Source organism: Trachemys scripta, chromosome 2 (genome assembly GCF_013100865.1).
Source record: "Trachemys scripta elegans isolate TJP31775 chromosome 2, CAS_Tse_1.0, whole genome shotgun sequence".
NCBI lineage: Eukaryota > Metazoa > Chordata > Testudines > Emydidae > Trachemys > Trachemys scripta.
Genome location: NC_048299.1, coordinates 109546084 through 109560369, shown reverse-complemented (window position 1 = coordinate 109560369; position 14286 = coordinate 109546084). Strand labels below are relative to the sequence as shown.

The 14286-nt window shown below is 42.2% G+C and overlaps 1 protein-coding gene across 1 annotated transcript in view; it reads left to right on the top strand.

Moving 5' to 3' along the window:
* Positions 1-14286, top strand: part of FH (fumarate hydratase) — a 39725-nt gene that overhangs the window by 7555 nt on the left and 17884 nt on the right. Inside the window, exons 2-6 of the mRNA XM_034761395.1 lie at positions 2926-3060; positions 7973-8083; positions 9272-9448; positions 12388-12570; positions 13910-14075. Coding sequence (XP_034617286.1) covers positions 2926-3060; positions 7973-8083; positions 9272-9448; positions 12388-12570; positions 13910-14075 — 772 coding nt within the window. The remainder of the gene's footprint in view (positions 1-2925; positions 3061-7972; positions 8084-9271; positions 9449-12387; positions 12571-13909; positions 14076-14286) is intronic.

The window sequence follows — 14286 nt, the reverse complement described above, 5'->3', positions numbered from 1 at the left end:
TTTAGATAAGCAATTATATAGCTTCACACGTGTATCCAGATTCTTAATTTTTATAATTGTATTATCTTAAAAAATGGGGAATATTCATTTCTTATTTACTAGATTATTTTTCTTGTGATTTGTGTAAAGCTGCATTTGGATGGAAATTGAAAATCAATTAAGAATACCAAACAGTATTCAAAAAAGTTTTAGTTAACTACCAAAACATATCTTAAATGTGCTGCATATTTAGACACTTTTTCTTATCAAAACATGTCTTACATTTAAAATTAACTGATTTATTAAACATAGGAAATATTAACTGTAGTAAATTGATTTTTTTTTAATTTTTTTTTGTTCATCGTGTCCTTCAGGACCCTTTTATATCTCATTTTTATTCACAGATTAGAAGAGGAAAGCAGCTTTTGTGCTTTTTCAACTCCCCATCAGTTTCTCAATTTTGAGTGAACTAGTAATTGAACTAAACTAGCTGAAGAAAGTATTCTGTCTTTACCTGCAGAGGAGGCTATTTGCTGTCAAAAGCTGGTTTAGCATTTCAGGAAACTCTGGTTTGACATGCTTAGCCAGTGACTGCCACCAGTTTGTTGGTTTGATTTTTCTTTAATATGTCACAGCAAATGTACTGCTTGTGTATTGTTATTTAATTTAAATGATTTTAATATAGTAAGTTTAAACCTTAATATATGTTAGTCATAATTTCAAATAGGTTTATTTTTAATAGCATTTCTGTTTTTGTTTTTGTTTTTGTTTTTTTAATTTAATTTATTTTTATTCATCCTGATACAAATCACCCCAGACATGATTTGTCATATCCTTACAGAGAAGGCTGTTTGGTTCCGTTATGCCACAGGAGAACTGTAGGAAGAGATATAGTGGGGAGTGGGATCAGGACCTTCAGTTCTAAGTAGTAGCATGCAGAAGGATAAACTGAATGTGTGTGTGTGTGTGTCTGTATATATGTTGTATACACAATGTGTATGTAGCCTGTGAAATTCACTGTGACAAGATGCAGTCACATAGTGGACTTCTTAAAAACATTTGCATTGCTTTAGGTGATACCATTTGTAGTTATACAAACATTAGGTTAATCCAGATTAACTAAGGAAGAAATTCTTTACCCCACCTCTTACAGATTTGCATAACTGAGTGTGCAAAATGGGGCTTTTTGCCTGTCTGAAGCATCTGCTGGAGAAAGGGTACTGATTTGATGGACCAATAGTCTGATTGGTTATGGTGATACTTGTATGTTGGAACACAGGAAAAAATTAGTCTTTGAATTGTTGAAGGCTGTCTGTCAGAAATGATAGAGTTAAACACTGGATCACCCTTAAGTCAAAGAAATTGATCCTTCAGAATGATTTCATAAAAACATATTTTTATTTGTGAAACATGCATTCTGATATTAGTGATGGTTCATAGGTAGTGGCCTGTTGGCTGTGGTCAGTCCTAGCTGTTAATTATTTTAATTTTCCCCATTGTTGACACTGGAACTTTGCGAGTTTTGAGAAATAGATTCTGCCCCAGTGGAACTTAGTTTTTTTTATTTATCTAAAAGGTCATTTAGTTAAAATTAATTTACATCTTTGAGTATATCTGTTTCTGGTGACTAGCTGTTGGTATAGTGGTGATTTCAGTATTAGATCTATATTCATTTCCATCAAGTTTCAAATTTGGCTGCTTCAATTAGGTGCCCAAATAGCACACCTGGGTATTTATGGAACCAAATACCAGTTACAGATACTTCAGAGCTGATTTGAATATCAGTGCCTGGCATGTGTATCAATACAAAGGGTAAGTTTAGTCACTGTCCAAGTGAAGCGTTGGCTGTAGTAAGATTAAATATAGAAAATGTTCAGCAGATGATACATTGAGTGTACGTGAATGATCTAGGCAACTAGAGTAAGATAAAGAAAACTATGAGGAACTAGATTATAGTTAGAGTAAGAAGCATGAGTCTTCTTTTACATTGTCCTCAATAAAGGATTCCTTTTTCTCCCGTACGGCCAAATAAGAAGGCAAGCATTATTGATTGAAGAGGATGGATGGTGCTTCCTTCAGAGAAAATTCCTGCTGTTCCTAGCTGAGCGAAAGGAGGGCAAATTGTGCCCTGCTTTACCTGGTGGAATCCCATATGGTTTTGGTCATCTCACCAAAATTGAACGTTTAAAAAACAACAACAACAAAACTTTTAACTCTTCAGTATACAAATAGGTCAACTAAAATGTATTTGCTCCTGGCTATATAAAATATTGTAATAGAAGTCTATAATATGCGTTGAATGTTGTATGAAAACTTTATTATGGACATTTTCCTCTTACTGTACGACTACTATTGTTAACAATAACAACATGCCTGGTATCCTAGGGCGTCAATAAAAATTGACCCTCTTGTCTCAGAGCAATGTTAATTTTTAGACTGAGTTTTCTCTAAACACGTCACATACACAGAGATCTGAATTTTGTATTTTCAGCTTTTTTAATTGAAGCCAGCAGGATAGGTGATTATGCTTTAAGTGAATTGGTAATTTGTTGACTAGAAGCAGATGTGTTCTTGGCTGAAAGAAACTGAATGCTTCATAAGGATGAATTATTCCATACAACAGGCAGGAGAAGACTTGTCTCTCTCAAACCACTTACTACTGGCTGACCATGATCCAGTATTGAATTATGTATTAACCATATTAACACTTGTGACTCTTCTTTAGTGCAGTAAAGAGTGCTTCAAAACAAGAAAAATTTTAAAACATGGAAAACCCTGGGATGCAATGTTAAAATTTATTTCATGGCCAGCTGTGTGTGTCTGTAGCATTCCCCTCTCCCCCCACCCCCATTTGTGGGATTATCTTGTTTCGTTTTACTGGGTATGAGGCATTTATTTTCTTTCTAAAGAAATTTGCTTACCTGTATTTTTTTTTTCCCTCCTCAGGCCAGTCAAGACTCTTTTAGAATAGAATATGATACCTTTGGTGAACTAAAGGTCCCAAATGACAAGTATTATGGTGCCCAGACTGTGAGATCTACAATGAACTTTAAGATAGGTGGTGTTAGCGAGAGGATGCCAGTAAGTAACTTGAATCTATGTTGATTTTTATTTTTTACAGTATAAACTCATTTAAACATAAGAATAAGTCTGTTTTCCTTATAGTTTTGCTAGGAACTAGTTAGGAATACAAGATTAACAGTACCTTTCAATTATGATTGGAAGGCTCAATCCTTATGTCAAGGTCTTGTTCATGTTTGAGTGATTGCACATGTCTATACCACTATAGGTGTGTGCACGCCTCATGCACAGATGTTGAAGATGTTTTCCCCTCAATGGTACTTGTCAGGATGGCTCGAGTGCCCCTACTGCTGCACACCACTCTGTGCTGGTATAAGAGGGCAGAGCAACCCCTGAGCCCAGTCACTTCCTTCTTACTGCCAGTAATGATTGTCAGAGCGATCTCAGACTTGTTAACTCAAGTGCTTCCCTCACTTGTTGTAAATAGTTGCAGTTAATTATTGTTAGTTTGAATTTTTCTCAAGTATGTTAGTGTTAGGGTTCTGGTTTTGTGTTCTTTGGGACTGTTTCTTTTCTTTCAGTACTACGCTTCATACTGGAATGATGCCTCGCTTCCCAGGCTTTAAGTCTTGCAGGACATATTCAAAGCCCATGCCAGTCAGTAAACCTCATCTGACCTACCTGAAGTGTTTAGGTGAGGCCCACGTTAATGACAAGTGTCATTTGCAAGGGCTTCAAACCCCGCTTGAAAAAGGATAGAGCAGCGAGGCTTAAGTGCTTGCTTATGGAAGCAGTACTTGGACTCCTAGCCGAGTCATCTCATGGGAAGAGCATCCCAAGTATTTTAGTGTCAGTATGGAGTGCTCCAGCAAATGTGTTTTTGTCTCATTGATCCTGATCCCCAGTACTGAAGAAGAAACCCAGACGGTCTCGTTCATCAACCTTGGTATCAAAGCTAGAGGCAAGTGTGTGGCAGAGAGAGCCGCAGCAGAAGCCTCGCCTCCGAAGAGGGATTTGCTGCCTCCAGAGCCTGTGCCAAGGCTGTCCTCTGAGAGACGTTTAAGGAGCCAACAGTCGATGCTGCTCCCATCTACTCCAGAAGCATAAGCTGCCGCAAGAGACTTGCTTAGCCTCTCAGTACCAGTTTCATCAGCACTGGAAACCATCCAACCAGTTCCTGCAGCTCACCCCTTACTGGACCGAGAGCCCCCGGTACCACTATCTAGACTTCCTCCCAAATCTGTTTTATCTAGAGGGAAACCTCACATAATTTTTCCGGTACTGCCATCCCTGGGTTCAGAATACCTTGCTCCAGTACTGTCTGCATCAGCGCCTCCATTATCGTAAGCCTCTGACTCCTTGTTCACTGACATGGACGTGTGGGCACTTACCCTCCTTCAAGGTCATCAGGTCCATGGACAATGCAGCAGCCTCAGTGTTGGCCTTTTCCTAAGGGGCAATGGCCCTGACAAGGATGGGTTCTGGGTCCATACCAGAGACCACTCTGGGCTCCCTGGAGTGTCTCTCCTTTACCCAGGACCTCATTTCAACCATCTTGACAATCATGGGGCGCTCATTGGACACAACAGCACTGGGAACATCATTCACAGATACCCGACATTGAGTCAGGCACCAGGCGCCGTGAGCATTGATGTCCAGTACTATGACTGGTCACAGCCAAATAGGTCCTTCTTGAGTAGCTTTTCCACTGTAGATTATGGCAGTGTTGCTCAAACTGGGATCGCCGCTTGTGTAGAGAGAGGCCCTGGCGGACCGGACCAGTTTGTTTACTTGTCCCGTCCGAAGGTCCGGCCGATCGCAGCTCCCACTGGCCGCGGTTCGCCGCTCCAGGCCAATGGGAGCTGCTGGAAGCGGCAGCCAGTATGTCTATCGGCCTGCGCCGTTTCTAGCAGCTCCCATTGGCCTGCAGCGGCGAACCACGGCCAGTGGAGCCACGATCGGCCGGATCTGCGGACTGGGCGGGTAAACAAACCGGCCCGGCCTGCCAGGGGCTTTCCCTACACAAACGGCAACCCCAGTTTGAGAAACACTGGATTATGGAGTTGCCACCAGTTGCATCCTTGTCTTCGCACCAGACAAAGCTATTGATTCAATGAGAGATTCATCTCCTCCGGAAGACCACAGAGCCCACCAAGATCTCCTGAAAAGAGTGGCCTCAGTGCTTGGCATCCAGGCAGAAGAGGTACATGAGAGTTCTCACAAGCTGGTGGACATGCTAGTGTCTGGCACCCCAGTTAAGGTTTCTCTGCCAATCAATGAAGCAGTAATGGAGCCGGTCAAGACTCTTTTTTGGCTCCCACAGCAAAATGAGCTGAGAGAGAAGATACTTCCTTCCCTCTGAGGGGTATGAATGTTTTTACACTCACTCCTCTTCAGATTCTCTTGTAATGGCAGCCACCAATGGGCGGGAAACACAGGGCCAAGCCCCCATCCCTAAGAGCAAGGACTCAAAAAGGCCTGACTTGTTTTGTCGCAAACTTCATTACTCGGGGGCCTGCGGCTAAGGATTGCATACCAACATGCGCTCCTGAGTTGATACAACTACATGCTCTGGGAGAACATTGCTAAATTCAAGAACAAATTACCAGAGGATTCCAAGCAAGAGTTCTCAGTAATGGTAGAGGAGGGTAAACTGGTCACCTGCACTGCTTTCCAGGATCTAGTGCGGATTCGGTGGCTCGAACCATGGCATCATTGCTATGAAAAGGTGTCCATGTTTATAGTCTTCTGGACTACTTACTGAAGTCCAACAGACCATATAGGACAGGGGTGGGCAAACTTTTTGGCCAGAGGGCCACATCTGGGTGGGGAAATTGCATGCAGGGCTATGAATGTAGGGCAGGGGGTTGGGGTGCGGGAGAGAGTGCGGGGTGTGGGAGGGGGTGCGGTGTGCAGGAAGGGGCTCAGGGCAGGGGGTTGCAGCAGAGGAAGGGTGCGGGGGTATACGAAGGGGCTCAGGAAAGGGGGTTGGGGTGCAGGAGGAGGTGTGGAGTGCGGGAGAGGGCTCAGGGCAGGGGTGCAGGGAGGAGTGTGGGAAGGGGCTCAGGGCAGGTGTGTGTCAGGGGACTTAAGGCAGGGGGTTGGGGTGCGGCAGGGGGTGGGGTGCAGGAGGGATGCGGGGTGCGGCAGGGAGTTGGGGTGCTGGCAGGGTGTGGCAGGGAGCTCAGGGCAGGGGGTTGGGTGCAGGAGGGGTTTGGAATGTAGGTTCCAGCCTGGCGCCACTTACCTTGAGCGACTCCGGGGTGACAGCAGAGCGCACCTGAGCCAGGGCAGGCTCCCTCCCTGCCTGCCTGCCCTGTCCCCGTGTTGCTCCCGGAAGCAGCCGGCACCACGTCCCTGCGGCCCCTGACTCAAGTACCAATTGTCGACATTTGTAAAGGAGCGACTTGGTCTTCAATTCACATCTTCACTTCCATTACACCATTAGCTGTCACGCCAGAGACTATGCCAATTTCAGACGGGTGTTTTACAATCACTGTTCAGGTAGACTCTGAACACCCTTCCTTAGCTGTTTCTGGAGCATCACAGTGGAATTGACAAGTTCATTCAAAGAAGAAAAGATTACCTACCTTCCTGTAACTGTTGTTCTTCAAGCTGTGTTGCACATGTCCATTCCACGACCCTCCCTCCTTCCCTTCTCTATTGGAGCACATCCAGTATGAAGGAACTGAAGGGGGTCAGAGGTGGCTCTGTGCTCTTATACCAGCTTGTAGTGGTAGGCAGCAACAGGGGGTGCTGGAGCCACCCCAACAGGTACCACTGAGGGGAAAATATCTCAAACATCTGTGCATAAGGAATACACACACCTACAGTGGAATGGACATGTGCAACATATCTTGAAGAGCAACAGTAACAGAAAGGTAGATAGCTGTTTCTTCCATGGAGTGAACTGTTGAATCATTGAGCCTGCCCATAAAGAAATTACTGAAAACCTATGTTAAACGTTTTTTTATTGATTTTTATTGTGGTACTTACCACTGAGGATTTTTTAATAGCAAGTTTGAATAGAAGACTGTGGTTTTAGTTTTGCTGCAAATTTGTTTTATGGATTCTAAGCTTTTTGTAAGGCAGCGGTTCTCAAACTGTGGGTCAGGAGTTGGGACCCCAAAGTGGGTTGCGACCCTCTTTGAATAGGGTTGCCAGGGTTGGCTTAGACTTGCTGGGGTCCAGGGCGGAAGCCCGAGCCCCAGGGCCAAAGTCAAATCCCGAGGGTTTCAGCCCTGGGTGGCAAGGCTTAGGTGGCAGGACCCCTGACTAGGGGCTGAAGCCCTTGAGCTTCAGCTTTGGTCCCCCTGCCCAGAGTGATGGGGCTCAGGCTTTGCCCCCTGGGTAATGGGGCTTGGGCAGGCTCAAGCTTCAGTCCCCCGTCCTGAGGTCATGAAGTAATTTTTGTTGTCAGAAGGGGGTCGTGGTGCAATGAACTTTGAGAACCCCGGTATAAGGTAAACAGAATTATTGGCAGTACTAATTATCTGTATTAAAGAGTTTAGTCACTAAATAAAATGAAGTTCTTGTCCTCCGTGTAGGTTGCCTCATTTTCTCTGCAACTGGACAAATTAAAACAATATAGTGCTAGGGTACCCACAGTTTTCCAGGTATATACTTGGCATATACTTTGAAGTGAAACCTGTAATAAGACCCATCTCCAAGAAGGCAACTGATTTTCTGATCTGTAGGTGTGAGTGTCACTTCAAGACACACTATATACCAAAACAGACTTTTAGTACAAAGGAAAAAGACTTGCAAAGTACTTCTTTACAATTTTTTTCTGCACTGCTTGGTCAGACATTATTTCAATGGATGTTAGCCATACGGCATACGTTGTCCTGTGGACTACCTGATTGCCTCCTGGCTAGATTTAGCTTTAGAAGGAGTTATACAAACCTTGCGACTTCCTGTATTTTCTATACATAAAACATTCACATCTTTAAACATATTTTTGAAATTTCAGGTTCAAGTTATAAGAGCTTTTGGCATCTTGAAACGAGCAGCTGCTGAAGTAAATCAGGATTATGGTCTTGATCCGAAGATTGCTAATGCCATTATAAAGGCAGCAGATGAGGTAGGAGGAAAGCGTTCGAAACATCAGGACTATACATCAAATTATTTCAGTGTAAAATAGCTTTCCATAGGAACATATGATTCTGAAAAAATGCATGGATTCCAAAGCCAGAAGGGACCACTGAGATAATCTAGCTTGACCTCCTGAATAACACAGGCCTCAGACATTCTCCAAAATAATTCCCCCAAACTATCCAGTCTTGATTTTCAAATTGCCAGTGATGGAGAATCCACTATGACCCTTGGTAAATTGTTCCAATGGCTATTTACCCTCACAGTTAAAAATGTACACCTTATTTCCAGTCTGAATTTGTCTAGCTTCAACTTCTAGCCATTGGATATTGTTTTACCTTTGTGTGCTAGTCTGAAGAGCCCAAATATTTGTTCTGCGTGTAGGCACTTATAGACTGTAATCATCATTAACCTTTGTTAAGATAAATAGATTAAGCTCCTTTAAAGCCTGTTTTCTAATCCTTTAATCATTCTTGTGGATCTGCTTTGAACCCTCTCCAATTTATCAACGTCTTTTGCTTCCTGAATTGATACGGTAAAGCATCAGTACTGGCAAATGGTTTTCTTCACAGGATTTGTGAAGCCACCTGACTGACAGAAAGGAGAAGCTTTAGTTAGCAAGTGACAGCTGATACCATGCTACTGATGTTGGGTCTATTGTTCACAGTATGCCTGATTCTTTCCCTATATAGGACCATATCACTAGGCCTTGAGGCTTCAGTGGAAGCAAGCAGTACAGGATCACTTGCACTGGATCTGGATGACTGCTTTTCTGGCTTGATGCCAGTCTAGAGAACTAGAAACGACTTCCAAATGCCTCCTATCCAAATTATATGCTCAACCTGGAATGGGCGAGCCCATGTAGGGGGACTGCACACCCATAGATCTTGATCTCTCTAGAAACAACTGCATATCAGTATTTTGGAGATGATGGTCCTGAACATGCTAAGCACCACCTGTGACCCCAGGGGTGTGTTCAGTTCAAATGGACAGTCAGGCCCCCAAGAGTGAATCAATCCTGTGATGATAATCTCACTAATTTCTGAATTGGGTAGTAGCTGATCAAATTTTCCTTTAGTGGGGGATGCCCTGTTTGCTGCTAATCTTAACAAGCATCTGGGGAAGGAAGCTCTGATTGTATGGTTACAGAAATTAACACATTCTTATTTTTCTATAGGTATCTGAAGGTAAATTAAATGATCACTTTCCTTTGGTGGTGTGGCAAACTGGATCTGGAACACAGACCAACATGAATGTAAACGAAGTCATAAGCAATAGAGCCATTGAAATAATGGGAGGTAAACTTGGAAGCAAGGATCCAGTGCATCCTAATGATCATGTTAATAAAAGCCAGGTGGTTATACACATTTTCAAATATTTTTGGGGGGTTGTTTTGCAAAAAGTAAACCTTTCAAGTTGTGGTTCTTACTATAAAAATCCAAACATTCTTCTGAGGTACTGTTTATTTTTATTTTTGTGTATTTGATACACAAATGGCTTGTTCGGGTCTGAAATTTTAGACCTATTCTTTAAAGCTTTTATTGAATTAAGTGGTGAATTAGCTGGATGTTAAATTACTGCTTGTTTATACTTACAAAAACAGAATCCCTGCTCTGTACATTTTGTTTTTTCCTTGTATCCACTTTACCACCATATTCTGCACCACTGCACATTGTAGAATTTGCTCAGGATTAATGTTCTGCGCAGAATTTATTTTTTTCCTGCAGAATTGGTGCTGCAGAGCTGCTGGCCGCCACTAGACCCAGCAGATCCCGGCTCCCCAGCTCACAATGCACCAGTGCAGGAGGCGCAGGTGGGCTGCGGTTCCCAGGTTTGCTGGTCCCGCTCGGTCACATGGTGTAGCTGGGCCCCCTCCCTGTGTGGCAGCTGCCAAAGCCCACGAGCTGCGCCCTGCGGGGAGAGCCAGGAGCAACAGCTGGGAGTTGCAGGGGGGGTGGGGGGCCTGCTGCTTTCTGGGAGGGGAGACTGAGGGTAAGGGGGAGGCCTGCTGCGGGGTGGGTGTGACTTGAGCTGTTCCAGGAACAGTTGAACCTTTATATCATCCCCCCAACTAACAGCAGGTACAGGTCGTCTCTGCCCAGTGGGACAGTAACTAAGCTGTATGGAGCAGAGCCTGCAGCTGGCCTCTGGAGAGGAGGGGGTGCGGGTATCTAGCCCTGCGGCTGGGCTCTGGAGAGGAGGAGAGTGTGGGTGTCTGGGCCGGGTGGTCCCGTGCAGCCCCCTCCAGCACTCCCCAAATACCCCCCCTCAGTACACACATCCCTCCAGCACCCACCAACTGTACCTCCCACCCAGCTCCCTTCCCACCCCCTCCCACCCCAACCGCCAGTGTCCTCTGTTCGGGAACTTGAAATATGGTAATCCTACAGGGGCAGGGGGAAAAAAAAAAAAAAGAGAATCGACTAAAAGAACAGAGGGGCAGTTTTTTCCCCCAAGATGTGCCTAGCTGGCATGTGTGACACCCCCAGACTGAGGTGCCTGACAAAAGCATGACAGATAAACAGAAACTGGGTTGTTGCAGAGGTTTCTTTAACTCTTTACTTTTGGGGGAATCTTTTTTGTTGTCCATATTGTTAGACATATTTGCTGATAGGTGTTTTGAAATTAATTACCAAAATAATTGAAACTGGTGTCTTTTGTAGTCTTTTGACAAAATATGCAGAATTTTTCAGAATTTTAAAATATTGTGCATTTTTTTTATTTTTGGCGTAGAATTGCCCTAGGAGTAATATTCAAAGTTTCTGTGTCATACCTGATTTCAAGCAAGGATAAACTCTGTTGGGCAAATGTTAGTTTGACTTGTCTACACTTAGGGACCAACAGCAGTGCGGTTACCTAGATTGCTAGCCACCAATGGCTCAGTCAGGGCTAATTCCAAGTATAGGCAATCTAAAGTGATCTTCTCTTTGGCAGTCCCAGTAGAGGAGGACTGGAAGGGAATGGAAAATAAACTATTCATATCCCTTAGGTCTAGGGTTGAGCTGTTGTACGTGTTGCATCTTTTCTGTTGATTATAGATATAGGGCTTGAACTTCCAGGGTTGTCAAATTTTGTGAGCTTTCACATGCAGCTATGCTTGAATAATGATTACTAGCAGTCAAGTTGCTAGCTATTTGGCAGTTGCAGATGAAATAAACTCTTAAGTCTATAGGTCAGTAATTTGATGTCACTCATGCTTTGTCTCCGCACATTAGGTTAAATTCCTTGGCCGTCAAAAAGTTGTCCCTTTTTCAGTTGCTGTGGTGGGTGTAGCTAAGCTAGCTCCTTTGAGAGTTAAATATAATAGTGTAATGGATTGACAAAAATGATCAAAGTGTTGCTGTCTTATGGATTTTGTTTGTTCGTTTATAATATTTCTTCTCCCTGTAAGTTCTTACATTGGGGTTTGACAGCTGCTGCAGTAGAAGAGTCTAACTGTAGACTTATAACAGTCAACTGTATGTAGATATTATGGAGCTCCATTATATGGTACTTTCTCTCCATTCTTATACTTTGGAGCAATGAAATAATTTAACAGTGTTGACATTTGACCTATAGTAGTTGACATCTGTGTTAGAAGCAGTGAAAGGAATGGGTCAGTTCATACCTCAGAGCTATTTTAGGCCATCTGCACACTGAAGCTGCTTTGGTTACACTTTGTTTCCCATTTTGAAGGTTTTCTTGACAATGGTTGCAGCTAGAGACTCCTTTTAAATGAAAGCTGATACTCAGGAGAACAACTGAGTGGTGTGTCTGTTGCCTCTTTCCCCAATGAACTAGTTCTGCAGGTACACCCCATGCTTTGGGAAACACGGTGTTGTCGTAAGAATACAGATGGGTTATTTTAAAAGTCACTGATATTATTTTTAATCAGTTCATTGCACTTTTTACATCTTTTCTTCTATACTAGTTTAAACTACTACAGTAATTCTTTCCATTTCTCAATTAACTTTTATTTGTGAACCATATTTAATAGCCACTTAATACTTTTTGCACTTCTTCCTTTTTTTAAGAAGGAACTTCTTGGATGGTCTTGTGGTTAAGGCATAGGACTGAGATTTGGGAGGTCTGGGTTCTTTCTTGTCACAGGCTGACTTTTTTGACCTTAGACACATCACTTAATTTCTCGGTGCCCCAGTTCCTCATGTGTAAATGAGGTTACTACTTTCTGACCTCACAGAGGTTTTGAAGGTAAATCCACTAAAGTGTAAACCAACTATATGAGTCACTCAGGTACTATAATGAACATTAAAGAAAAGCCTGTAAATAATAAGACTTTAACTTTCTTCACAGAGCTCAAATGATACGTTCCCAACAGCAATGCATATTGCTGCTGCACAAGAGGTTAATGAAGTGTTGTTACCTGGACTACAGAAGCTACAAGATGCACTTGAAGCAAAATCCAAAGAATTTTCCCAAATCATAAAAATAGGGCGCACTCATACACAGGATGCTGTTCCACTTACTCTTGGGCAGGTATAAAACACTAAGCAATATAACCTTGTACAAAAATGTTATCCACTTGTTTGGAGCATTGTTGTAAATTAATGGAGGTAATTGTTAATTTTGATCATGGCACAAATTTGCTCAGCAATTGAAGACAAAGTATTGAAGGTCAACAGAACCTTGGTTCGCAATATTTTATTATAGGTTCATATTTACTGAAAATTTAATGCACAACATTTCTTGGGTGTTTTGCATGCAGAGCTTCAAGAATTTTCCTTGACCGGTGTGTGTTCTTTTAACCAGTAGATTTAAAGGAAAAAAATCACTTTGAGTAGACTATATCAAGACTGCACAAGTAAACGTAAAATATATTTAAAATGATGAAAGTAGACTGACATTTGAGTATTACATATGCTTCTCTTTCTTTTCAGCCAGATGACCAACATTATTGAAGGAGTTTGGTGGCTGGATAACTCATTAATGCAAATGTAACACTATCTGCAAATATTCAAACTGAAAACAATAGTACAAATCTTTTTCTAATATTTATGGTGGTAATATGTTCAGACAAGTGATTTTTTTTCTGTTGATGGTATCCCTTTATGGGAACAATGTCAAGCTAAAAATTGTGTTAGCAGTTATTTCTATTGCAGTGGGATCCAAAAGGTCCAGTCAGATTTAGGCCTTATTCTATAAATTCATAGAAAGACTGTTCCTACCCTGTATACTTTCAAAGGCTGAGACTTTGTCTACATACAAAGGTTGTTAGTTTAAATGTGTTTTTGAACCAATTTAGTTAAAGCTCTGCAAACCTCTGTATGGATGCTCCTTACTGGTTCAAGAATGGCTTATATTGATCTAGCTTAATTTGGTAAAGAATTGATTGATTATAAATTGAGATCTAAACTAGGTTTAAATCTACATGACTGTCCTCACAGGTTTTGCCCTGGCTGAAATAATTTTTTAAACCATTTTCAGTTAAACTGATTCAACTTCGTGTGGCAACAAGTCCTAAAACTCCCTGATCTTGCAATCCATACCTGTGTGGAATATGCTGACTCATTGCACTCTCTGAGTTGATTGCAAGATCAGGGCCCATGATAAGCAACCTCAAAAAGGTGAAAGGAGAAGGAAAGACGATCTATATACAGATATATGCTGGTTGGAGCTCCACATTTAGGTGCAGAACTATTTCCAGTAACTGAGCAGTCTGTTAACCTACTCTGTTTCATAGTCAAATTGGATAGAGACTATTGCTTAAAAGTTATTTTTAAATAAAAGTGTTACGTGATGTTAAATTACAAAATACCAATTCTGGTCACTAATTCTTGGTTTTCTCTCTTCTTTTTTTTTTTTTTTCCTTTCAAAGGAATTCAGTGCTTATGTGCAACAAATTAAATATGGTGTGGCTAGGATTAAATCAGCCATGCCAAGAGTCTATGAGCTGGCAGCTGGTGGCACTGCAGTTGGTACAGGATTAAATACCAGGATTGGTTTTGCTGAGAAGGTTGCTGCTAAAGTGTCTTCACTGACAGGTAAGGATAACCTAAAAGAAGAGTATCAGAGGGGTAGCCGTGTTAGTCTGAATCTGTAAAAAGCAACAGAGGGTCCTGTGGCACAGGACCCTCTGTTGCTTTCTAAAAGAAGAGATTCTTCAAGTGATTGCATATGTGCATTCCATTCTTGGTGTCTGTGCACCCAGCAATATGGCTGTCAAAAACTTTTTCCCCTCAGCAGTACCCATTG